The 27,335-nt window shown below is 37.2% G+C and overlaps 1 protein-coding gene, 1 long non-coding RNA gene and 1 pseudogene across 4 annotated transcripts in view; 1 reads left to right on the top strand and 2 right to left on the bottom strand.

The window, feature by feature from the left end:
- The window catches only part of LOC127633409 (serine/threonine-protein kinase BRSK2-like), a 28,067-nt pseudogene extending 20,103 nt beyond the window's left edge, over nucleotides 1–7,964 (bottom strand).
- A 2,044-nt stretch (nucleotides 7,965–10,008) lies between these two features.
- Nucleotides 10,009–13,318, bottom strand: LOC127633416 (uncharacterized). The gene is made up of 3 exons (XR_007969213.1): nucleotides 13,185–13,318; nucleotides 10,463–10,570; nucleotides 10,009–10,223 (listed from the first exon to the last, which is right to left on the bottom strand). It is a non-coding gene; the product is annotated as an uncharacterized LOC127633416 (long non-coding RNA).
- Nucleotides 13,319–15,191: 1,873 nt separating this feature from the next.
- Nucleotides 15,192–27,335, top strand: part of LOC127633408 (KAT8 regulatory NSL complex subunit 1-like) — a 38,372-nt gene continuing 26,228 nt past the window's right edge. Inside the window, exons 1-3 of one of the 3 annotated variants that reach the window (XM_052112482.1) lie at nucleotides 15,192–15,636; nucleotides 18,080–18,132; nucleotides 19,488–20,923. In XM_052112482.1, the coding sequence (XP_051968442.1) occupies nucleotides 19,554–20,923 (1,370 nt within the window). In that variant the 5' untranslated portion in view covers nucleotides 15,192–15,636; nucleotides 18,080–18,132; nucleotides 19,488–19,553. Of the gene's footprint in view, nucleotides 15,637–18,079; nucleotides 18,133–18,803; nucleotides 18,924–19,487; nucleotides 20,924–27,335 lie in introns of all 3 variants that reach the window. The other 2 variants (XM_052112481.1, XM_052112480.1) reach the window with 2 other exon arrangements.

The raw sequence follows: 27,335 nt of genomic DNA on the forward strand, positions 1-27,335 counted from the left end.
TATTTTGTGATGAGTTGAATGCCACTTTGGTGAATTAAAGTATCAATTCCCTTCAGAAATAGCTAAATCTGTACATTATTCCAAACTTTTGGCCAGGTGTTTATACATATATATATATATATATATATATATATATATAATTATATATTTTTATATATTTATTAAAATAAAATAAAAATATTCAGATAATTAAAATGCATTACATTCTTGTGGCAGAAAAGTTAATTATTGATAAGACAATACAAAAAGTGGCTTTAGATTACAATGTATTGTTTACTACCATATTATTGATCATAAGTCAATCATTGGCATACAGTTCACAGAAGTCCATTTTGCAAGTGAATTTGTCAATCATAAACATAAAATGTTTAGGTCAGTGTGTCAAGTTTAAATATAGTTTAATACTTAGAACACATCTTGAGATCCCTTAGTTCGAATTTACGCTCCATTGAGTGTTTTGAACCCAAGAACGTAACGCATGTTAGTGTTGTGCTCTAGTGATGGTTCGTTCTCGAACGAGCCGACTCTTGTAGGTGAAAGTTGGGAGCTGGCTCACATATCAGAAGAGCCAAATCTATTTATAAAAATATAAAAAAAATGTATATATGAATAATTAAAATATTCAAATTAATATAGGCCTAAATGCTCAAGTGCACACACATTCGTTCTGAGTGTCTGCTGAGACTAACAGCCTCACCTGTTGTTCTTGTCAATCAGACACGCAGTGTCAACCAATGAACCAAAGACGCGTGAGGGAGGGCGGAGCCAACCTATATTGTTGTTCAGATTTCGTTTTGAATTGTTACATTTATATGCACTTTGATTATATACAATAAAAAGTTATACTTTAAATGTTTAATAGCATTCTTTTTTCATAACAAACCAATGCATTTTTAAATACATTGTGATTCATATTTCATTTTATAATTTAATTAGATTGTTTTAACACTAATTATTGTCAAACTTTAAACGGTCTGTTTGACTGCTTAAAATTACAAAACATTTTTTTAAAGAGCCATTTGGGAGCCAAAAGAGCCATCTCTTTTTGATGAGCTGAGCCAAACGAGCCGGCTCACTGAAAAGAGCCGGAATGCCCATCTCTATTGTGCTCCCTGTTGAAGGGTTGTTTTGTTCATTGTATAAACTGTGCATTGCCCACATAGCTGAAGTTTCGCTTACTGCCCAATGGAGTAAACAGGTGGTACTACAAGCTTGCATTTCTCAGGAATCTTCTTTATTACCTTCCGGGGGCATTGCGATTAATTGCGTACATTTTTAGCGCGTTATTTTTAATCAAATTAATCGCACTGAATTAACACGTTAAATCGACAGCCCTAATATATATGTATATATACAGTTATATTTTTTTAAAATAACTATTTATAATTATTTAATCATTATATATTGAATTATTGTTATTTTAGGGGCTTTCTCAACAAATATTTATATATGTGATTAATTGCAATGAATTATTTGCCATATCATGTAATTATTTTGATTAAACATTTTCATCATTTGACAGTCCTAATAATATTATATTTGATTATACTATATTATAATTTATTATTATAATTAATGCAGGGTTCCCACACTTTTCTTGACAATGAATTTCCATGATATTTCCAGTTATTTCTGATTACTAGTTAAGGATTTAAAAAAAAAAACATTTTAGGTTCAGACTGATTCCCAAATGAATCATTCAGACCATTTTGTTAACCAGTTTGACTGAATCATTGAAAAGAATTGACTTCAAAAGAACGATTTCCTCACAAATGGAACATTACTATGGCTTGCTCTACACAAGAGCACTATCTAGCCAATGAAATATTATAGAGCAGGGCAGAACTATAAAATGTAAATTCAATATTCCAATTTACATGGCATCCTAAGATTTGTATTCATTTTAATGACTTTTCCAAGCTTGAAAAAAATTATAATAATTAAAATTCCCAGATTTTTCCAGGTTTTCATGACAGTGGGAACCCTGATAATATGACTCCACTGGATCCCTATGGATTGACTAGAATGACTCAGAAATAAGTAATTAGTACTTACTGATACCAGGCATGCTTCTGAATGGCCTCTAGCTGCAGGGGAAGGACAGCAGAAGATGCGATTAGAAGATTGTGTTTACAGGCAGATGGCGCTATTACTCAATTTGATTTAATGCAAACGCTGAGGAAAAGGAATACTTCAGGAGCATTTGCTCAATTAACACCTGCCTAACAACCATTTTGCAATAATAAATGATGTAGAACTGCCTTTTTGGTATATATCTGCATATTCATACATGTCTATGATCTTATAATAATGTAATAACTTGCTCTGCCACAAAATAAATCACTACCGCTGTCTTCTAGCCTGTGTGACTACTAGATAATGTCAACAAATAGCCAAATAGCTATTTAGGTATTATTCTATATATTCCAAACAATTAAATGACATTCGCAATCACATTCAACGTAATATCTCTTTTTTGTGCTCTTCGAATGAAAGTAAGACAAATGAGTGTAAGTTAATGACAACTTAATTTTCATTTTTGGGTGAACTATCTCTTTAAATCTTTAACTCATTAAGTCTGTTTTCAGGGCTGGCCAAATTAAATGTTCAGCTGTAAGGATACGAACAACATGCAACACACTGCTCGCTCACCGTAAGTCTCTTTTCAGGGTTGACCTCAATCATGCCCCGCAGCAGAGCCTGGCAGTCGGGTGGGATGAATTGGGGCATGTGGAACTCTCCACTCTTCACCTTCTCCAGCAGCTGTCGCAGGTTATCGTGGTCGAAGGGCAGCGCTCCCTGGTTACAGCAGACAGCAGAAGTCCCAGATACACATAGACACAGATTGTAGTGATATGCAAGGAGAGTTTCAGTTATTTGCTTATAAGCCTGTGAGTTAAACATGAGTAATAAGCGATAAGTGGGGAAAATGAAATGCTCTCAGACAAGCAGAGGAAAAAGGAGAGAGAAACGAACCCCTGCTGCTTTGCCGATCTTGGCTGGTCTCTAAAGCTTGTCTGGTTTGCTGGTTTTAGAGGGATTTTGGTCACTTGTCAAATGGTCCGGCTAGGAGACAATCTAGCCGATCAGCTAAACCAGCGAAATACCAGCTTGGCCAGGCTGGGAGACCAGCTAGACCAGTTTAAACCAGCTATGATTAGCATCTTAGGCTGCATTAAGCTATTTCTTTCTGCAGGGAGAGAGACACTTAAGCAGAACTATTTTCTCACCACTAGCAGAGCAAAAAGAATGACTCCACAGCTCCACACGTCCGCCCGTCGTCCATCATATTTCTCACCCTAAAGCCAAAGAGCCAAAGACAGTTGTAAGGTCAAAGGTACATCTTAAGATACAATGCTATTAAACATGTAGGTAACTCTTTTGGATTTATGGACGTACCCTGATAACCTCTGGACAAGCATAATGTGGAGATCTGCAACATTGTGGAGAAACAGAGAATGGAAGAGTGTGAGAAAGTATAGAGCTGAATTAAAAACAGCAAACAGTCTCAATTTTAACTCTTTGTACCCCTAATTAAATACTAAAATACAGTATGGGCCAGCACTACAGCATTTTAATTGCTGTGTTTAGTCCCACAGACACCCTACACCTACCCCTAACCTTCCTATACAACAAATAGAACCATAGTATTTTTGTGGTTAAAATCACTTCTGACAAAAACAAACAAACAAACAAACAAACAAATAAACAAAAACATGGATACTACAATATTACTATAGTGAAACCATGGCTAATTTTACTCGCATCAACCTTTCTCTCAACTCCTCTACCGTCACCGTGACCAAAAACACTGCGAGGAAATCAACCTTTATATTCATTTTGTCTTTATTATTAGAAGTAGATTTAAAGGAACATTCCAGGTTCAGTGCAAGTTAAGCTCAGTTGACAGCATTTGTGGCGTTAATGTTGATTACCACAAAAATGTATTTCCCCTCGTCCCTCCTTTTCTTTAAAGAAATTTGCAAAAATGGTGGTTACAGTGAGGCACTTACAATGGAAGTGAATGGGGCCAATTTTTTGAGGGTTTTAAGGCAGAAATGTGAAGATTATAATTTTATAAAAGCACTTCTTCTTTTAAAACTTGTGTATTATTTGAGCTGTAAAGTTGATTAAATTTATGTTTTAGGGATTGTTGATTACATCATCATGGCAACAAAGTTCTAAAATTTACTATAACTTTAAACAGAAAGGTTATTAAGTGACCTTATCACACTAAAATCATGTTAACATGCATATTGTTTATGTCTTGTGGCTATACTTTTGAAACTGAGTATTTTAACATTCAAAAATTGGCCCCATTCACTTCCATTGTAAGTGCCTCACTGTAACCTCGATTTAAGCTTTTTTAAAGAAAAGTAGGGGCGAGTCAAAATAAATTTTTGTGGTAATCAACATTACGCCACAAATGCTGTCGATTGAGCTTAACATGTATTGAATACGGAATATTCCTTTAAGGCTAACTCAAGCCTTATTTAACAGAACCAGTAATGACACCTCGTTTTTTTATTTTCAGTTTTTGCACATTTCTTGTTTGTTCTGTTTTAGCTAGTCTCCTAAACTGGAAGGTTTAGAGGCAGAAATGTGCAACTTATAATTTTATAAAAGCACTTACGTGAAATCTTCAGTTAAAACTTTAATATTATTTGAGCTGTGATGTTGTTTAAATTGTAATTTTACAGTAAAAGGATTTTGGGGTTTGTTGACATTACATTGTCGTGGCAACAAAGTTGTACATTTACATTTACATTTATGCATTTGGCAGACGCTTTTATCCAAAGCGACTTACAGTGCACTTATTACAGGGACAATCCCCCCGGAGCAACCTGGAGTTAAGTGTCTTGCTCAAGGACACAATGGTGGTGGCTGTGGGGATTGAACCAATGACCTTCTGATTAACAGTTGTGTGCATTAGACCATTACACCACCACCACTCCAAGTTGTAAAATTTACAATAACTGAAAATGTTAGTAAGTGATCTTATCACACTGAAATCATGTCAACAAGCACATTGTTTATGTCTTGTGGCTATACTTTTGAAACCTTTAGTATTTTAACGTTAATAAATTGACCCCATTGACTTTCATTGTAAGTGCCTCAGTGTAACCCAGATTTTAATTTAGTTAAAGAAATTAATTATTGAGGTAATCAATATTATGCCACATATGCCATCGATTGAGATTAACTCTTATCGAACCTGGACAATTTCTTTCAGGATCTATTTCTACCTGACCAGATTCTTAAAATTGGTTGATGTCCAATGTTGTCAGGGTGATTCAGTGATGTTAAATTATATTTTTGACCACATTAAGCTAATTTTTTATGTTTGTACCATAATAGAAAGACTATTATTGTATGCTATTCTGAACATAATGTAAAGTTAGTCGATTGCTTCTGTTTGCTGGGCAGTGATGTGGTGAACAGGTGTTTTAAGTCATAACTGTTACTATATTTAGCACAACTGGAACAGTAGGACCATAGTAATTATATTCATTAAATAACATATCTTTGCAAAACCGGCTTATTAAAACAGAACAGCTTGAAGAGCAATACTGCAACCATTATGCAACAACCATTAAAAACCACACACACACACACACACACACACACACAGTACTCACCCACAGCTTGTCTCTAACATACTGTCTCCCACCTGTAGTGAGGCCATGCCAAAGTCTGCAATTCTCATATTGTTCCTCTCATCCAGCAGGAGGTTTTCTGGCTTCAGGTCTCTATGGCTACAAGAGCACAGCGGACAATTATTTACCTCCAGAGAAAATATAATGTCAAGAAAATACTGTTCAGGATATGAGAAACAAAACATTAATTGATGGTACTGTTATACACCTGTAACAACTCAATTTAGACACTCGTTGAGAGCTAGAACTACCAAGGATGAAAATATGAGTGACTACTAAAAACTCCATCATATACTCTATTAGCAGCATAAAATATAAAAATACTTCCACTGGTGTTATTTCATATTTGTAATGATTTTCTATTATTCTGAAATGTGCAATAATATAGAATGACCAAACTCTTAGTGTATGCATTTCTATTGCTTTATGTATGTACAGTACATGAACCTCTGTGTCATACCAAATGGAGTGACTGTGACAGAAGTCCAAAGCAGATATGATTTGTCTGAAGAACTTTCTGGCCTCTTTAGGCGTCAGTCTGCCCTTCTTCACCAAATAGTCAAACAGCTCTCCACCTGATACGTGCTCCAATATCAAATATCTAAAAGAAATGTTTAAGAAGGGGAAAATGACCAGGAAACACTTGAGTATAGAGTGAAGTCTATCCTTCTTAATGTAAATGTTTTCTGGCTCACAGGTATCTGTTGTTCTCATAAACATCATGAAGTTTCAACACATGTGGATGCTCGATCAGTTTTAAAATGGCAATCTCTCTTTCCACCTGTATGAACGAGAAAAGCAAAAGAATACATTCATAATTTTTGCATTATAAATAGTAAATGCTGTACTAGGCACAATACAAACACACAAAAAGACATTCTTATTAGATGTCAGCCGATATATCGGTTTTACCGATTAATCAGTGCCGATAGTTGCTTTTAGGATGCTGATAGTTGCCGATAGGTTTCTTTATTTGTAATTTTTTTATTCCTCCATGTTCATAAGTGGCCAAAACCCTTCATCTGGTTATTATATAGACTGTTCACATCACTGTTTATGGACTAATTCACAATTATTCATGCAAAATGTTATTTAAAAATACATGACAATTGCTAAGCAGTCGCTGATGATCTACTATTGGTTAATGATGACCTACAGTTGGTTAATTACTGCTCATTAAGTATTTATTAGCCCATTGTGGCAGGGCGGAGGGCGGGGCCGGGTCGTGATCATACACACCCGGTCCCTTATCAGGCTAATTAAGCCTTGGAGAGGGATAAAGGCTGATGACAGACGGTGGTGCGACAAGTGAGAGATAGCTTACGGACATGTCCGTCATGTGTGTGTTTTTCCTTTGTTTCAGTTTATTATTAAAATATTATTTATGTTGAAAAGCCGGTTCTCACCTCCTTTCCATTGATCCCTTTACACCCATATATCACTATTTACTTTATAGTGATTCTACTGTAATGCATTGTAGATGACTCGTAAAAGTGCATGTTTTGTTTTCCTGTTGTGTCTGTGTAAGCTGGAAGCACATATGTGTCAAAATAAGAGTCCCTTGTGTATTTCGGGCCTGTTCATAGTTAAATGCCCAGTGTTATGCACCAAATCTTTTTTCTTTTTTTCTGGTAATTGTTGGGATTTTGGTTGCAATAAACTGCATCTGGGATTTTCTTCATTTTGGACTCTTGTTGCCTCTATGCCTGTGACTGTCATAGTCAGGAAAGACAGCACAAAATTAAAATTGGCCCCATTTATTTTCTTAATGCATGTTAATGGTCTTATTGTGAATTTATGGCAATACAGTATAATACTATAAATCCTCATTGAGCTTTTTTATTGATCTTGAATGAGCTATTTCTACTTGTTCTAACCCTTAAAATGAGTTGTGTTGGTGTATTTGGATTGTTTCAGACATGTAAAGTAATATTTCTGACTTGAATCAGATCAGTTCATTGTTAACACATAAAGCACATTGTTAGGTTCACTCTTTTTGCAGTGTACAGAATATTACTCCTTATTTACCTTCATCAGCACAGACTCTGAGAGTTTTTCTCTGTTGACTATTTTGATGGCTACTTTTTGACCAGTGATGCAATGAATCCCCAGCTTCACCAGACCTATAGACATTGCAGACATTTACAAAACAATTCAATGGTGATGTATGTTTTTATGCCATCAGATGTTGTGATTAAAGAAAATGTCTTCTTACCTGTCTGGCCTTTCCCCAGGGTCTTCTCCAGTCGATATGGCCCTACATACTGAATTGCCTGAATCACTGACAGTTCTTTAGATGACATAGTGGCGTCTTGGCTCCTGTTAAACTTGCTACTGCATGCAATATTACCACAGCGTACCTTGGAGTTCTTTACTGAGTTGTGATTTTCTAAAATAGTCTCCCAGGGGTCTACAAAAACCTAGAAATATATCCATACTGAGATTGGGATTCCCTAAAATCTGTCTCAGCATCAGCAGTCATCCGGGTCCAGTCCTTATTCTGAAATCTTTGAGCCTTGTTTCAAATCAGATCTCGCAGAAGCATGTAAGTGAAAGGAAAATATGGAAATGAGGAAACTGCAGGTCCATCGAAGGAACCTAATTCACTGCTTTGTCAATCAAATTCACCCTTCTCAATAACATCATGCAAGTGATCTCCTCAGTAATCGATCACACGTTTCATTCCCAGTGCATGCCTTCCAGAGAGCCAGGTGCAGTATCAATAAGCTCCTGATTGTACTGACTACCAAAGTTTAAGATGCATCTACCACCTGGCCTCATGACCTCATCTCATTTACAAACGCCTTCTAAGTGTATAATAAATACAAGTTGTCCCAAGCCTGCAATATAATTGTGCTAGGCCTAAATCACGGGTAAGGGACTCTGAATCTCACCACATAATCTTAAACAAACAGGTAAATCTGTTCCCTTAGGCTACATTCAGAAAGACTATCATGTGGATCCAGCAGGTTTAGACACAGATGTGTTGTCACTGAAGCGGGTTTCACCGCTGCAGCATCCTCATCCTCCCCTCTTTCACCGCTGCAGCATCCTCATCCTCCCCTCTCCTCCTCCGTGTCCTCTCTCTCTCTCTCTCTCTCACTCACTCACCGGTCCCGCACGCGCTCGCATTCGCCCATGACTTTGGTCAAAGTACTGTATGTTTTTTTATGATATACTGTAGGTTCCTCTCAAAACAAAGATCTCTTCATATGACGGCTTCCGTCTTCACGGTATATTTGTGTCGCTCCAGTAGATGTTTATTTTCTCCGTTCTGGTTCCACGCATCAGCATCCGGGTTCCACACCCTCCTCCTCCTTCTCATCATCATCAACATAATCTCTCTCTCTCTCTCTCTCTCTCTCTCTCTCTCTGCATCAATGAAAACATACATGAACTGACATCGGCTATTATATATGTGTACTGGAGTGATTAGAGGTGGAGAATAATAATACAAATAATGTGGTAAAAATATTACATTTAAATATTAAATATAAATAATTATCCTGCGATGGACTGGCGACCTGTCCAGGGTGTCCCCCGCCTTTCGCCCAATGTTAGCTGGGATAGGCTCCAGCCCCCCGCGACCCTGTACACAGGATAAGCGGTTGACGATGGATGGATGGATGGATGGATAAATAATTATTAAATTATTAAGATTCAAATAATTTTAAATAATATAAAAAACTTTACATTTAAAATAATAATAACATTGAATAAATCAACCTAAATAATTTTTAATAATATAAAAAACTCTACTTTTAAAATATTAATAAAATTGACTAAATCAACCTAAATAATTTTTAAATAATTTGTAATGGTTTGATTTAGTAGATATAACTCTTTAAGAAGAAATAAAACAGCACTTAATAGTCTATCTATCTATCTATCTATCTAAAACATACATACAGTACATACAAGCTCATACAGTATATCTTGTGTGAATACACTGATTTACTGGGTTCTCAACCTTTACAAACTCATGATCCCCTATTATAAATATTTTTTCCCCCCCGCTATATATAACTTTATAAAAGCTTAAAATAAAAAAAACTTTAAATACTGTAACTAAAATATTATAAATTGAAATGCTTAAATCTTAAAAATAGTTTAATATATATATATTACTTTCTGCAGCATCTTCACAGAACCCTGCTTGAAATCCCTGTGACTAAAGTATAAGGAACAGTTATGTACCTCTTAATGATCTTGGTTGCTGATATGTTGAAATCAGTTGAAAAGAATTCTCTCTAATGCTCTAATTCATTCTTTGGGTGTGTGTTATCGCAAGGAAGAAAAAAAAGAAACAATACAGTAATTTTATTTAAAATCAAATGAAATGCATTGTGCTTTGAATTTGACAAACTAACAACACTGGGTTGTTCTTTCTGCCACAGTTACAAATGACACGGATGACTAGAGGGACACCAACAAGACTTCTCAGGGTCAAAATAGACATTTTCATTGCCTTCCAGCACTTGCACCCCCTTCACTGTCCTTAAAATGGTTCAGTCCAGTGCAATGTGAGGGAATGCAAGGACATTGGAGGACCCAGAAAGGAAGGACCTAAGATAAAAATAGCAGAAGAAAAGTCTACAAATTCAGAATGAGCATGCCACTAGACAGAACATAAATATTCACAATCAGGCCACAATAACAATGCAACAAAAACATGATTTATGTTGAAACATTCAGCAAACTGTTTCACATTAAACTGCAGATACATGTCATTTGCATACAGATTAAATGTAGAAATCTATTAAAATTAGCAATAAACAAATTTCTGAAAGAACAATGTTTGCTACCCATATTTGAAACCATGTCGTCCTCATGAGGCTGCTGTGGCACCCTTCACACAGTCCTCAAAGGCTTCCAGCAGCTCCTTACAGCCCTCCGCACCTTTCCCCTGAACGCTGTACATATAAACAGTGTGTTAAGCGCAAACTGTATGATAAAATACACACATATGAGATTATGATGGACAAAATGTCTCTTTATGTAGAACTCAATCTAAAGGTTGAGTGATGAAAATGGTGAACAGTTACAGGATAGGACATTTACTTCTTTATAAATGCATGCATATAAATTATAACCTAAAGTATAGTATTATAAACTTATCAACTACCCATGTGATGATTTTTCAAAGATAGCCAAAAGCACTCATTTGAATTAGGGATGTGCACGAGTAATCGATTAATCGAGCTTCAAATATTCGACTAGTGAAAACACTGCTCAAATATTGCAATTTCATTTGTGTCTTTGCCTGCCCTAGGCAACAATGAAACTGCTTCTCTCACCTACATTTTGCCATTACAATCTTGCATTACATCGTTAATGTGATTGTTTTGCTTCAGAAGACTTGGAATGTATGTTTCTATGTGCGAGGGCAAATAATTTTTCCCCCTCATTTTTGAATATATACAGTATGTTGCATAGTGCTCATTTTTTCATAAGGAAAAACAGGATCTAAGGTTGAATCGATTAGTCATTTTATGTGTGTTTGTGTGTGTGTGTGTGTGTGTGTGTGTGTGTGTGAGCGTGTATTTATCACTTTGTGGGGACCAAATGTCCCCATAAGGATAGTAAAACCCGAAATTTTTGACCTTGTTTGGACATTTTGTCTGTCCCCATGAGGAAAACAGCTTATAAATCATCCTAAATTATGTTTTTTGAAAATGTAAAAATACAGAAAATTTTCTGTGAGGGTTAGGTTTAGGGGTAGGGTTGGGTTTAGGGGATCAAATATAAAGTTTGTACAGTATAAAAACCATTATGTCTATGGAAAGTCCCCATAAAACATGGAAGTGTGTGTGTGTGTGTGTGTGTGTGTGTGTGTGTGTGTGTATTAATCACTTTGTAGGGACCAAATGTCCCCATAAGGATAGTAAACCCAAATGTTTTACCTTGTAAAAGGAAAATAGCTTATGAATCATACTAAATTATGTTTTTGAAAATGTAAAAATGCAGAAAGTTTTCTGTGAGGGTTAGGGGGATAGAATATATAGTTTGGACAGTATAAAAACCATTATGTCTATGGACAGTCCCCATAAAACATGGAAAGACATTGTGTGTGTGTGTGTGTGTGTGTGTGTGTGTGTGTGTGTGTGTGTGTGTGTGTGAATGTTAATTTGAATGTTAAAATATAATATGTACAGTATGTACATAATAAAATATAAAAGATAGAATAGATGTAAGCTTTGAGCACTAGGTGATTGTAGAATGCCATTATGAATAACGCAGACATTTCAATGCAGGAGATGTAACATGAGCTGTATGAGAGGGATAGCACACATCCACTACCTCGCCCATGAATTCCAAGGCTATTTAAAACCAGGCTATACTTACATCACAGATATACATTACTTTAAATTCCCACTAAATTTGGCATCAAACGGAGGCTGCGTGTTCTTCTGACTGTGTCTTTTGTATACAATATGACACATCTCTATTTCAAAAGATGATATATATTTGATATATATATATTTCTTTTCAATTCAGATGAACTACCATGCTATAATGATTAATTATGAAGAGGTTGAGCGTTGACTTGCATTTGACTTTTTGAGCCTATGCACCAAAGAAATGTGGTTATAAATATCTTTCAGTGTTTGGGTTTTGATTGATACAGTGATTATAAATTTGTTATAGATGATATATAAGGTATACAAATGAATACTAACACATATAAATAAGTGTTTCATTCAATTCGTTTTATGATTTATTGTCTAGTGTCTAAGTACAAACACATTTTTGAAGTAATCAAATGCTTTTCTTCCTACAAATACAATTTTTTTTTATATGTAAGTGATGCACTAGAGACGACAATTCAGTTGGAGTCATATAGGTACACTTGACTGATTTATTTGAGGGATTTAGCTGTAAAGGTGATGTCACTCTTCGTCCTCTTGTGAAAGATTCTACTTGTGCAACTGCCTGTAAAGTTCACTATATTGTGTCATTGTGTGAGTACATGACCTCTGACCATTTGACCTCGAAAAAGGCACTTTGCTTTGTTGACAACTATAAATGGAGGTTAATCATTTGTGTCTGAAAAGATGCAATGCTTGAACATTACAAGCTTATATCAAGCAATATTTTGAAATGCATTTCCAAAATTCTGTTTACGGTTCATCAAGTACTTCCAGAGGAGCCACATGCTTTAACTAGGCAACATAATGGCTTACAATGGTAATTTTCCACCTGCATCATCACTTTTAAACCCTGTTCCCCTCTGCACCATGTGCAATACCTTCTCGCCTGCCTTTAGTAACCAACATACAACTAAGTTACATTTTAACCAGTCACAAATTCTCATTAGAAATCACTAAATATTTGCATTGTGTTGTATGTCGATGCATAAAGGAATACTGTTTGTGTTGCTGCAAGCCACAATAATACAAATTAATACATATACAGCATATACAATCTAAGCAAAAATCACCAGACCTTCAAATTATTCACAATTCTTAAACGTTGCATCAAATGACCTGCTTGGTTTTGACATTTCCTCAGTGAAATATGACTCACCATTTGTCCAGCTCTTCTTTCATAACCTGGCACTCAGGTACTTCTGGCATTTTTCAATCTGAGGATATCAGTTAGATTAGACGAGTCTTTAAGGAAAAACTGGGTGGACCACAATATATATAGGCTTAGTTACCAGTCTGTGGGTGGAAACTGGGAAGGAGGGACGAGAAAGGGTGTGTGGTATGGGGTAGGGGAGAGGCAGCAAGTGAAGGTGATCTGGGAAAAATGAACCTCAATGGAGTGAGCCCCAATGCCTACTCAGAAAAGTGTATTAAAGCACAAGTAAGTTGTCTAGGAAAGAAGAATGCAGTTTAATGACTAATACTGAGGCACAGAGATGCTCAATATAAACCATGTATGCACTATTTTTTTTTCCATGTGTAGTCTTGGTCTTACAGTGACACCTAGGGGCGTGGATGAAGCATCATTCAAACACAAAAGTATTTAGTGATCGATGCCATTGTAAAAATTCACTATTCTCAGTCAGCTATGATTAATTTAATCCAAGAGTGAAAGTGTTCAATAACAGTGTGGTTAATGAGATTTAAGAGTAGTATTCAGCTGGTCATGTGATTCAAACATGGCCGCCCCCATGAGTGAACCCTCTCCATTTAGAATAAATGAGCTTTTATAAGGTTACTGATATGACTGGAGTCTTTATCTCATGTGAGTGGGCATGATTTTAGGCATATGTTTCAAAATTACAATTAATCTCTTTATAAGTAAAACTTTTAAAATGAGGAAAGAAATTACTGAGTGTACCTTTAAATTCATCCATTCAGGCAAAATACATAATTATCACTGATCTGATCTTTGAATGGTGTATAAAACACATTAAACTGAGAAGAGGAACAAGCAGCTCATATACTGAGCCCTAAAAACTTCTGATGGCATGAGCTTAATGTGATATCACATAGATGAAAGATTTGTTTGTTTTTCATTTTTCTAGAAGATAGAATGTACTGTTGCATCAGCACTAAATAAGATATGAATTATTAGTACAATATAGTACAATATATTTTTGGATCAATGACACAACTTTGTTTGTACAACTTCAAATGAATCAAAAATGCATTAAAAATGCAATTCACTCAAAGCAATTACTTGAATAGCCTACACTTCTATTTTTCGGATTCAAAATTCTGAAATTTTCGAAAAAACAAACAAACAAAACAATGCTGGCATGCGGAGTGCAGACTAATCTTTCATTATTATTTCTTTAAAAAAAGCAGTGTGTCATATTTTAAATATGATTAATATTGATTAATATTGATATATGATTAATATGTGTGTGGATGTTTCGGAGAATAGCATGAAGCCTCCACACGTGCTATGTCTCCGCGGTAACGCGCTCAACAAGCCACGTGATAAGATGTGTGTATTTAAGGTCTCAGACACAGAGGCAACTGAGATTCGTCCTCTGCCACCCAGATTGAGTTGAGTCACTATGCCACCACAAGGACTTGGAGCACATTTGGAATTGGGCATTCCAAATTGGGGAGAAAAAGGAAAAAAAAAGACCCTCTTGATTGCGTGGTTTAAAAATATATGAATATTTTGTCATATAATTTAATAGCTATTAATATTTAGAAATGTTTATGAAAAGGTACATTTTGTTCAAATGGAGTTACCCTGTGTTAAGTTATTGATGTTCTTGACGCAAAAACATCGTAAAAAAAAAATATGATAATATGTTTGAAAACTTATTAATTTGTGTACACTTATGTTTTGAAAAAGCAAGGAAAGTAAATAATGTAATACCTTTAACTTAATGTTAAACCGTAAATAACGTTTTATTTATTAATATGTATTATATTATATAGACTATAATATATTTCTATTTTGCATTACTTCCTAATTTAAAACTGCAGTACGCATCATTGCGTGCTTTGATTAACATCGCCCTCTAGCGGCTCCTCTCTGCAATCCTGCATTCACTAGCGGCGGGCGCGAGAATGTCTCCCGCCTACAAGCTTCTCTCGCTACACGCGCTGCATCTGTATTTGTCAGGCTCAAATCCAAGGGAGATGAACAAGGCGCCATCTTTCGTGCGTTTCTCCCTCCAACGATGAGAAAATTATCTCGAAATCGGTGGTCTGTTTCACCTCCAATCTGTAAATAAAGGCGTAAATGAACAGAAGTCGTATCTGAAGTAAAAATCGATTCATAACGTGCATCAAAAATGTATATTTGCTTGCAATAATACAGTGAGGCGGACAGCAGCAGTAAGGTGTTTTCTAGTATCGCCCATTTCGTGATTCCGGAGCCGATATCGAAAAAGGTTCCTGAAACTGGGGTGTATTTTCACTAAGCGGACGCAGATGTTGCCAAGGCAGCGGGCATGCTTGACCAGACGTTTGATTGTGTGCTTCGATGACATTTTTGTGATATTCAAGCCAAAGGTCGGTGGAATAGTTGCCGAAATTCCCTCGGATCGCGCGCCCGTCACGTGGTAGGTTCCTCATTTTTCTTTGTTAGTGGACGGTCTCGAGCAGCAGCACTTAAGTTACATAAACCTTAAGCCTCCTGCAAACCTATTTGATCTCTCGGTTTAACTAATTTCACCATACACTGCTATATTTGCAACAATTACACGTTTATTTGACTTGGTGGATGTTTTGAAAGCTTAACCGATCGGGTTGTTGTTCCATTAGAACATATCTCATGTCTCATCTAGTACTTCGCCATTCATTACTATCTAGCAGAGTACATGCAGCATTAAAAGCAAGTGCAGCAAACTCACACTTGTGCTTTTGCAAGATTCGTTTGCTTTTAATGATCGAGGACGTATATATTCTGTTTTAGGCGGTATCACGGGGCTCGTTGTTCTGTAGTAAACTTGTCAGCTTGAAGCCGGTTTCGCCGTTGAATTTGTGGTAAAATGAATAACTTAATATGCAAGGCCGTTTGTAAGCATGTCTCCAGTATTCTCTAGCGATTCTGCTGATTAAATTAGGCTTTAGAAGCTTCCAACAATGCATTAAAAGCGAGTTTAGTCCTCATATGGTGTATTTTACGAGCTTCTACGTCTGATCTGAAATGCGCTCCTGTATTTATTCACGGAAGTGGCACATGGATGTACATGTGGTCTGTTCTGCATATGCCAGGACGGACCGTTAAAATTAGACTAATTTCTTAGCAGAAATGTCGTAAGAATCTAGGTTCTTTCATCAGATTTTAAGGTTGTAATAAATGAATTGAACACAATAATTTTACGTTCTTATTCCTGTCGATCTGGGGTATTTTAAGGGCTTTCTCCTCTACCATTTGCACTGGACGAGCTCGCTTGTGTTATTAATGTTATGGCCATTAAACCGCGATGCCGCGAATATATTTAACGTGGTTTTGTTGCGCTCACTGTTAACACACTAGTTGCTTTGCTCTTTCTTTGTTTAACCCTAACCGGATTTGTCATATTTACCGCTACACATTAACCTAGCAAGGAGTTAGTAATGTTAAGATGATGTTCAGACGTTACAGGGAATACCTCTTTTAAGAGCTTAGTTGGTATTAGATCTAACATATATTTTGTGGCTTTTTATTTTTTTGATAAGTTTTGTTAGCTCTTCGTGACCTACGACAGCGAAGGATTGAAGTTGCTTTTGAGGGAAATTATGAGACGCTCTTTTCTGAGGTGCTGTGTCAGTTGATTGCATAGTTGCATAGATTTTATTCTGATTATTTTATTTTTATCGGTAAAGCAATTCATGAAGTCTTTACTAATATGCTGCGATGGAATATCTGGTTCTGTTGAGGCTTTATTCCTAACCAATTTAGCCACAGTACTGAATAAGCACCTAGGATTGTTGTGGTTATTCTCTATGAGTTTGCTCAAATACACGGACCTGGCAGTTTTTAAGTGTCTGTCTGTAGCTACATACACTATCCTTCCACTTGTGCTCCATTTTCTGAGCTGCTCTCTTGAGAGCATGAGTGTGATCATTTTACAGTTAGAATCAAGTCATTCTTGCTGTAAAATCCTCCAGCAGCAGGACACAGAGGAACACGTAGGAATAAACAAAAAATAAAAACTATTGCCAACTATTAGATTTTTCAAATCTACCATTTATGTCAAAAATACTAGAAAAGGTAGTGTCCTCCCAACTATGTTAATTTCTACAGAGAAATGGTAAATATGAACAATTTCAGTCAGAATTTAGGCCCCATCACATTAAAGAGTCTGCACTTAGAGTAACAAATTACTTGCTCTTAGCATCTGAACGTGGCTGCATTTCTCTTCTAATGCTTTTAGATCTTAGTGCTGCCTTCAACACCATAGATCACAACATTCTCTTGAATAGGCTGGAGAATTATGTTGGTATAAGAGGACTTGCATTAGCATGGTTTAGGCCATATTTAGCAGACTGCTACCACTTTGTATGTGTAAATGAGGAATTGTCAAATCAAACAAAAGTTAAGTCTGGAGTGTCACAGGGATCAAAGAATGTGTGAATTTACTGTATTTTGATATTTAATAGTATAACAGCAGCTTCAAGAGGTGCAATAAAAACAATCACGGACACCTCATGGGATTATACTTTCCACAACCTTAGTTAACTGGAATTGTAAAATCCACTATCAGTCAACCTCTACTTCAGTTTCTATGTTTGTTTGTAGGTTAACGCCAGTCTAGGGGTGACTCCAATATCATGGCATTCTGGAGTGTAATATCACCCTCCAGTCTCTTCTATTGGTGTGTCAGAATATTTCTTTTGCTAGTGCAAAGGCTATTAAAGTAATTATGTAACCACACTGGCATGCCTTTCAGTAATAAACTGCTATAGTCATTATTAGCATATTCAAAAGCAGTAACTCATGAACTGATCGTTCTACTGTGAAGAGATAGTCTCTTATCTGCTGTACCTAAAGTCATATCCCTAATTCCGTTGACACAGATGGTCTGCTGAGGAGGAGGGGAGATTGAGAAGGCTTGCTCTTCTTGAATAGAGTAGGTCTTTCCCTACTAACGACTATGGAAATGTGCTGAGGTCAATGAGTTCTTATTTAGTCTTTCAGTTTGAGCATGAGGTAAAGCAGAAGAACAAGGGCAACAGGGCAAGCAAATTGATGTCCAAGAAGTATATTGATAGCACAGTATGTTTGTATGACAACGCTAACAAAAATGTCTGCCCGTCCGTCTGTCTGTAATACAGTTTGTATCTTAAAGGGATAGTTCACCCAAAAATAAAATTCTGACATCAATTACTCACCCTTGTTTTGTTCCAAACTAGTATGACTTTCTTTCTTGCATGGAACATAAAATGTGACGTTAGGCAGAATGAGTGCCTCAGTTACAATTTACTTTCATTGTTTGGTGAAAACCATGCAATGCAAGTGAATGGTGACTGAGCCTATCATCCTGCCTAGCATCACCTTTTGCTTTCCACAAAAGTAAGGAAGTCATATGGGGTTGTAACAACATGTTATGTGAGTACATTATGAAATCTTTAAATTCTTTGAAATATAAAAGGCAAACAATACAAACTTAATTTAACTGTCCTCCCAAAAATGAAAGTTCTCTCATCATTTACTCACCCTCATGCATCCCAGATGAGTATGACTTACTTTCTTCTGCAGAACAGAAATTAAGATTCTTAGAAGAATATATCTGCTCTGTAGGTCCATTCAATGCAAGTGAATGGTGACCAAAACTTTGAAGCTCCAAAAAGTACATAAAAGTAATCCATACATCTCCAGTGGTTTAGTCCATATCTTCTGAATGGATCCCATCAGTTTTGGGTGAGAACAGACCGAAATGTAACTCCTTTTTTACTGTAAACCTTGACAACAGCAGTCTCCTTGGCGATCATGATTTCAGTCTTGATTATACTTCATAGAGCTTGACGCATGTGCAGAGTGCTTGATGGCAACAGGAAGTTAAATCAAGCTTTAATATATTATCGCCAAGGAGTTTGTAAATATTGAGCTTATTTTTTTATTCCTTTAAACCTTCAAATAACTGACTACATTCACTTCCATTGTAAGAGCCTAATTGTAACATCAATGTTTGCCTTTTTTTTGTTTTTTTAAGAAACCATCATTAATTTTTTTGTAATCAAAATTATGCCACAAATGCTGTCAATAGAGCTTTACTTGTATTGAACCCAGAATATTCTTTGAGGTTTTCAAAATATTTTGTTCAGTGAGTACTAGTTGAGTATTGACTGATGAATGACTTCAGTATTAGACAATATATTTGCCTCTGTAGCTTGATATTATGGATTAAAGATAATATGGATTAGTTTGGTATAATCTGGGATTTTTCATTGTCCTCAATCTCTCTTGTTTTATCTTAACATCCAGGCTGTGTAGGTGGGCTGGAGTGAAGGTTTGGAGGTGCAGGCTGCCGTGCCCATTCCTCGGCCCTGCATGGCTGCAATGGCGCCCGCTCTGACTGACGCCCCAGCCGAAGCCCGCCACATTCGCTTTAAGCTTGCCTCTCCTTCATCCAGCCTTTCACCCGGCAGCACAGAGAACAACAGCAACACCAGCAATATTCTCCTCTCTGACTCCATCTCTGACTCTACTGGTAACCACAGCAACGGCAAGTGCCACGTCAACCCCGACGAAGGACAGAACTTTACCCACTACCACAGTGTCAAGGGTCAGGAGCAGAATCCCCTGTCTAAAGCCCCATCTCTGGGCAAACTGGCACCCTTCTTGTGCTCTGATGTCACACCAGTGCCCTCCTCCAACAAGGTCAAGGGGTCGCTGAAACTGCAAGGTGTCCTCATCAAGCAGTCGGTGCTGAAGAGCCACGGCCTGCTGAGCGGCTCCATATTCCCTAGCGCTGCTGCGGGCAGTGACTTCCTGCTGCACAAGCGACACGCCCTTGAGCTGACTGGAGGACAACTGAAGAGTCTTGTCAACAGAGGAGGAGCCGGGAGTACCATGGTGCCTGTTAATGGTTTCTTCAAGAAAGTTGCCATGCCCAGTGCCGCTGTGGCTGAGAAAGGCTCCGTTGCCACTGTTAATGGAGTCAGCAACCAGCCTTCTACCAATGGAGAAGCTTTGTTATCTGTGTCCTCAAAGTCTTTTGGTACCTTTACAACCTGTGGACAGAACGAAGATGTGAAGCCACAACAGAATTTGACACCTTGTGTTCAAGGTGTGTCATCACATAAGGAAATGACTGCTTTGTCTGAAAGCCAAGAGGTTAAAGCGGAACCGGAGATTCTCCTTGGAGGATTGGTTGTTGAAACAAATAGCAACGATATCGTTAGTAAGCACTGCTTTCAAAATGGTCCCTCGCCCCTCAGCTCTTCCCCAGTTCCTGTTGACACCTCCCTCCCGACAACCAACTTGGAAGCTCTGTTCCGGGATCGAGTTCAGCAAAGCCAATACAGGCAGCTGGACATTGAAGGCCGCCTGGTGCGTCTTCGCAAATGCCTGCAAGTGGTGCAGGCCAAGCAGGTGGAGCGGCATTTCAAACAGCAACTCTCTGGTTTTCTGGATCGCACTCTGAACTCGTCATCCACAGGCTCTGGTCGAAAAGTAGAGAGGTCATGGAGAAGATCTCGTGCCTCTACGGGTGCACAAGCTCATAGTTTGGGCAGGTTTTTGAAAGGTGGCAGGGTGACCGCAGAACTGGAGCAACTGCATCTCAGCGGCACCACACATTTGCACGTGGCAGAGACTCAGTTTGATTCGGACGCCACTGAGAGCAGCTCAGGTGGAGAGAGTGACATCGAGGAAGAGGAGCTTGCCAGAGCTAATGTTGACCAGTGTCATATTAAACTGTAAGTCACATGTTGTTTGGTTTCTTTGGCTCTATTACAAAACCTAGCGTGTTGCATTGGTGTTTTTTACATAGACAGCTACTTTCTGGAACCTCAAAAGCGACTGATTTGGAATGCTGTACATGAGCAGCAAAACCATGGGCTCTATTTTCGTGATCGCGCTAGGTGTAGTGCTGTGTCTTATCCAATGTTCAGGACTTTTTTGGGCCAGAGCGAAGCACAAGTGGGTGTGAGTGGGTCTGAAGTCTATCAATAGTTTAAGTATATCAATATAATAAGACGAATAATAGTTACAAGTTTATTTTGTTTAGTGCCTTTCCAAAGCTCAAGAGCGCTGTACATAAATTAAACATTAAACAGAGAAACATAAAAAAAAGGTACATTAAAAAATCCGAGTAATGCAGGTTCAACAATCGCGCAATTCCAAAAATTTGTGACCGCTACAAGTTATTAGACAAATCTACAAATGCGGCATTGTATAACAGAAAAGGAGGAGATTACAGCATTTCAGGAAATGTGGAACATTGTAAACTGTCAAATGCACATTGCCTTTTCTGTCTCAAAATAAAAGCTTCTTGTGAAGTTGAAGTAAATATGACAGCATTTTCGGTGTCAAAATAAAAGCCCCAGGTGAAGGTAAAGTAAATAGGACAGAAATATATTACTTTTGAATAGTACAAATCTAATCTGATCATTCAATTATGTAATGTTCAACTGGGGTTTCAAAAATAAGTTAGTGAACTTGTTCATTCACAAAAATGTATTAGTAAAAACATTTGAAGGTAAATAATGCTTTTTAATTAAGCTACTATGTATCATTGTAAATGAAATGTAAATATAAAGTGCATATCAATGAATATGATTGAATTTCATTCTGATGTGTTTATTTAATGAAAAACTAATTATATTTTTATTTATTATCTTTTAAATATTGAATCTGATTGCCTACAACGGATGTTTGGATGAAATGATGGTTCCTCTGAAATAAAAACAAACCCTTTAGAACAAATACATAATTATTGAGATATATATAGAATATTGTCATTAGGCTGAAAAATATCGAGATATAATTTAAGACATAACGCCCAGCCCTACACTGTTGTAAAGTGTGGTTGTTTGGGTTACTGTCACCTTCCTTTCAGTTTGGACTACTCTGGCCATTCACCTCTAACCTCTGTCAATAACAAGTCCCTTTTGCTCACAGAACTGCCGCTCGCTGGATGTTTTTTGTTTTTCGCACCATTCTCTATACACTAGAGACTGTTATGTGTGAAAATCCCAGGAGATCAGCAGTTACAGAAGTACTCAAACCAGCCCGTCTGGCACCAACATTCATGCCACAGTCTAAAGCACTGAGACCAAATATTTTCCCCATTCTGATGGTTGATGTTCACATCATTAACTGAAACTCCTGACCTGTATCTGCCTGATTTTATACATTGCACTGCTACCACATGATTTGCTGATTAGGTAATCGCATGAATAGTAGGTGTACAGGTCTACCTAATAAAGTGGTCAGTGAATGTACATAGCAAATACAGATATTGGCTGAAATACGCTATTGTTAGATGCATGCACGCTATGACTGTTTTGTGATATGCTTTTCGCTCATACAATGGCAGGCGCGTGAACCAGCGAAGCACTGGGAAAAAAAAACTAGGCTGTTCCCGGACAGTCAGCATACTGCCCTGAGGACGAAATTTGCTTCATGCGTACTGTGCACGAGATGTATCGGTATGCCCAAAACCGAAGTATACTCTTGCATTTAGTCTCATCACACCCTGGTACTGCATCAATATCATGAACCAATGAAGCATCCACATACGAGCTTTTCACAAAAAGCAGTTTGGAGTTAGTGCCCCGTAGGACTGTGGGGCATGTTTGTGACTCCTGGTCTATGTGTTCATGCCCTGAACCTTGTAAATAGTCATCGTTAATTTCCACTCTAGCCTTGTTTGTACAGTGAGATCATAGATCTTGTTGTCATAATGTAGTCTAGTCTACAGTCATTTCAGCTGTCCTGCTCAGCTGTGGTCTTATTTAAAAACATAAGGAAGGTTAAATTTCCTGTTTGGCCCCTGGGGAGAGCCTGATTCATTGTGAGTGAAAAGAGAGTGGGTGAACCAGAGAGCCCTGATGTTTTGTTTAATGTTAAAAATCAAAGAAAACCATAGCCGTTTAGCAGTTTCACTTTCATGTGAAATAATGTTTTCCTACTTCCCTGTTTGATTGTGTTTTCAAGCGCACAGAATAACAGTTTAGACAACTTGAGCTTTTAGCTACAGAAGCATTATTATTTTGGCTATAAAATTGGTGACAAATCTAAATCAGATCATTAGCAGTCTGTCAGTAGTTTTGGCAAATCTTCAATATGTGTTATGAAAAAGAAAAAAAAATTGTTGGTGAACTGTGCATAATATATATCAAGATATTCCGATCCTGTATTTGTAATTGTAATGCCTTTCAGTACTGCTCAATGAACCTTTCGAATAATATTTTCTCATATTCACCACTGAGTTTATATGCACACCAATACGCAGATAACTACCAACATTGTCACAATAAAACAAATTATTTGATTATTATGCCCATTTACACTTTTGATTATTTGAAAGTGTAAATGGGCATGCTTGCTCACAACACATGCGCACATTGTATAAGCTGGTAAGAATGCCGGTAAAGGTGTAATGTTGGGGTAATGGGCAAAAATCTATGTGGGCCGATCTACAGTGTATGCTAAACCGGTCATGACTATTCCTAGATAAAAGAACACTTTACGATAAGATTCCATTTGGTAATATTACATTAGCCACCACAAACTAACAATTAACAATTCTTTAAAAAATTTATTCATCTTGGTTAATATTAATTTCAGCATATATTAATACATTTTTAAAATGAAAAGTTGTATACATTAACATTAGTTAATGCATGAGCTGATATTAACAATGAACAATTGTATTTTTATAAAGTAACAATAACCAAGAAGATTAGGCTAATAAATGCTCATTATTGTTCAATATATTGTTCATTCATGATGCCTAATGCATTAACTAATGTTAACAAAAAACAATAACAATCTTATTGTAGTTTAACCAGAACACAGTTAAATGCGTTTCACTGATTCTGGGTTTAAAGAAATAATGGATCAAACTGATGGTAGATTTTTATTGTGTTAGATTTGTAGGTTGATTATTAATGGAAGCTGCATTAAAAAGAGACATTTAGCAGCTTGCTCAGTTGGTTTTGCACCTTTGACCTAAATAATCAGGCATCCGTGAATGGAGATTTTTGGATGTCAAATTTGAGTGCACTGAAATGTGTGCCAGTTTCATCAAGCAGTATTAAATGTACAATGGCAGCCAAAAGTATGGAACAATGTACAGATTTTGCTGTTTCGGAAGGAAATTTGTACTTTCATTAATCAAAGTGGCATTCAACTGATCACGTGTAGTCAGGACATTACTGATGTAAACAAAAATGTTCTCTACCCCTTTCTCCCCAATTTGAAATGCCCAATTCCCAATGTGCTCCAAGTCCTCATGGTGGTGGAGGATGAATCTCAGTTGCCTCCGCATCTGAGACCATCAGTCCGTGCTCACGTGGCTTGTTGAGCATGTTACCGCGGAGACCTAGCACGTGTGGAGGCCCACGCTGTTCTCCGCTGCATCCACGCACAACTCGCCACGTGCCCCACCGAGAGCGAGAACCACACATTATAGTGAACATGAGGAGGTTACCCCATGTGACTCTACCTTCCCTAGCAACCGTGCCAATTTGGTTGCTTAGGAGACCTGGCTGCAGTCATTCAGCACGCACTGGGTTCGAACTTGCGATTCCGGGGGTGGTAGTCAGCCTCAATACTTGCTGAGCCACCCAGGCCCCCAGGTATTTGGTCTTAAGGTCAATATTAGTTAAAAAATGGCAAAAAAGAAACCGCTTTCTCTAGAAACTCATCAGTCAATCATTGTTTTGAGGAATGAGGGCAATACAATGAAACTGCCAAAAAGAAGATTTCATAAAAAGGTGTACATTACAGTCTTCAAAGACAAAGGACAACTGGCTCTAACGAGGACAGAAAGAGATGTGGAAGGCCCAGATACAACTAAACAAGAGTATAAGTACACTTGAAGTCATAAGTTTACATACGCTTGGGTTGAAGTCATTAAAACGTTTTAAACCACTCCATAGATTTCATATTAGCAAACTATTGTTTTGGCAAATCTACTTTGTGCATGACATGATCAATTTTTCAAGCAATTGTTTACAGACAGATTGTTTTACTTTTAATTGACTATATCACAATTCCAGTTGGTCAGAAGTTAACTGTGCCTTTAAGATGCTTGGAAAATTCAAGAAAATTATGTCAAGCCATTAGACAGTTAGTCATTTAGCTTTTGATAGGAGGTGTACCTGTGGATGTATTTTAAGGCCTACCTTAAAACTCAGTGCCTTTTTGCTTGACATCATGGGAAAATCAAAATAAATCAGCCAAGATCTCAGAAAAAAGATTGTGGACCTCCACAAGTCTGGTTCATCCTTGGGAGCAATTTCCAAATGCCTGAAGGTACCACTTTCATCTGTACTAACAATAGTACACAAGTATAAACACCATGGAACCACGCTGCCATCATACTGCTCAGGAAGGAGACGCATTCCGTTTCTAAGACATGAATGTAGTTTGGTGCGAAAAGTGCAAATCAATCCCAGAACAACAGCAAAGGTCCTTGTGAAGATGCTTGAGGAAACAGGTAGACAAGTACCTATATCCACAGTAAAACGAGTACTATATCGAAATTACTTAAAAGGCTGCAAGGAAGAAGCCACTGCTCAAAAACCGGCATTAAAAAAGCCAGACTACAGTTTGCAAGTGCACATGGGGACAAAGATCTTACTTTTTGGAGACACTTATTGCGAGAATCTTGTGGAAGGCTACCCAAAACGTTTGACCCAAGTTGAACAATTTAAAGCCAAATACTAAAGAAGTGTATGTACATTTCTGACCTACTGGGAATGTGATGAATTAAATACTTTAAAAGCTGAAATAAATCGTTCTCTCTACTATTATGCTGTAATTTCAAATTCATAAAATAAAGTAGTGATCCTAACTGACCTAAGACAGGTAATGTTTTTTGTACATCAGAGTCTCTAGTTTGAGAAATAGATGCCTCACATGTCCTCAGCTGTCAGCTTCATTGAATTCTACCCGCTCAACACCAGTTTCATGTACAACAGTAAAGAGAAGACTCAAGGGTGCAGGCCTTATGTGAAGAATTGCAAAGAAAAAGCCACTTTTGAAACAGAAAATCAAAAAGAAAAAACAGAAGAACAAAAAGAAAATGTTAGAGTAGGCAAAGAAACAGACATTGTACAACAGATAATTGGAAAAGAGTGTTATGGATCTTAACCCCTTTGAGCTTCTGTGGGATCAGCTAGACTGTAAGGTGTGTGAGAAGTGCCTGACAAAACAGCCACATCTATGGCAAGTGATACAAGAAGTGTGGGGTGAAATGTTACCTGAGTATCTGGACAAACTGACAGCTAGAATGCCAAGGATCTGCAAAGCTGTCATTGCTGCACTTTGAGGATTTTTTGATGCAGACACTTTGAAGTAGTTTATGAATCTCTGAAATGTTTTTTTTTTTTTTTTTCAAATTAAAATAGTAATTTTTCACATTATTAATGTCCTGACTATACTTTGTGATCAGTTGAATGACACTTTGGTTAATAAAAGTACCAATTTCTTTCCATAAGAACAAAATCGATACATTACTGGCCAGTGTATGTCCAAATGAGTTCAGTGTTTACTTGTGTGCTGAATACATTCTTGTCCTGTTGTTCTGTGTCCACTTTCATGGCTGTTGATTTTCAGCCTTGTGTCATCCTTTAAAATACTGTTTGAGTAATCTTTCTCGGCACATGTTTATGACATCATCCTTTGGCCTCCTCAGAGTTGGGAAATTGAAATATGAGGAACTGCTGCTTGTTGACCTCTGAGTGCAGTTAAAGTAATCAGGATGAATTTAAATTCATGCCAGGACCTTGATCCCAAAACAACCAGCCCTTAGCACACATTATTGGAAGCTTTTAATGAAACACAGCTGCTATGCACATGGGAGATTTGGATAAAAGTACTGAAAGGAATCATTACTGGAACCTTTAAGGAATTGGAATCATTAAGAGGAAATGGAATCGGAACCAAAATCGTTAAATTCCTTACGATTCCCATACCTACTAGAGTGTACGTCTTTTCTGAATGGAAAACTTACTCGTTCTTTTACTGCCATTCTCTTCTGGAAGTACTAGAGGCCTAAAAGAATTAGGCCTATCAATTGATATCCTCTTCATTAAGGTAAAATATGTTCCTTGATTCAGCCTGAAGCATATCGTAAAACTGTCTGATAGACTTGCA

The sequence above is a fragment of the Xyrauchen texanus genome, chromosome 40 (assembly GCF_025860055.1).
Source record: "Xyrauchen texanus isolate HMW12.3.18 chromosome 40, RBS_HiC_50CHRs, whole genome shotgun sequence".
In the NCBI taxonomy this organism is placed as follows: Eukaryota; Metazoa; Chordata; class Actinopteri; order Cypriniformes; family Catostomidae; genus Xyrauchen; species Xyrauchen texanus.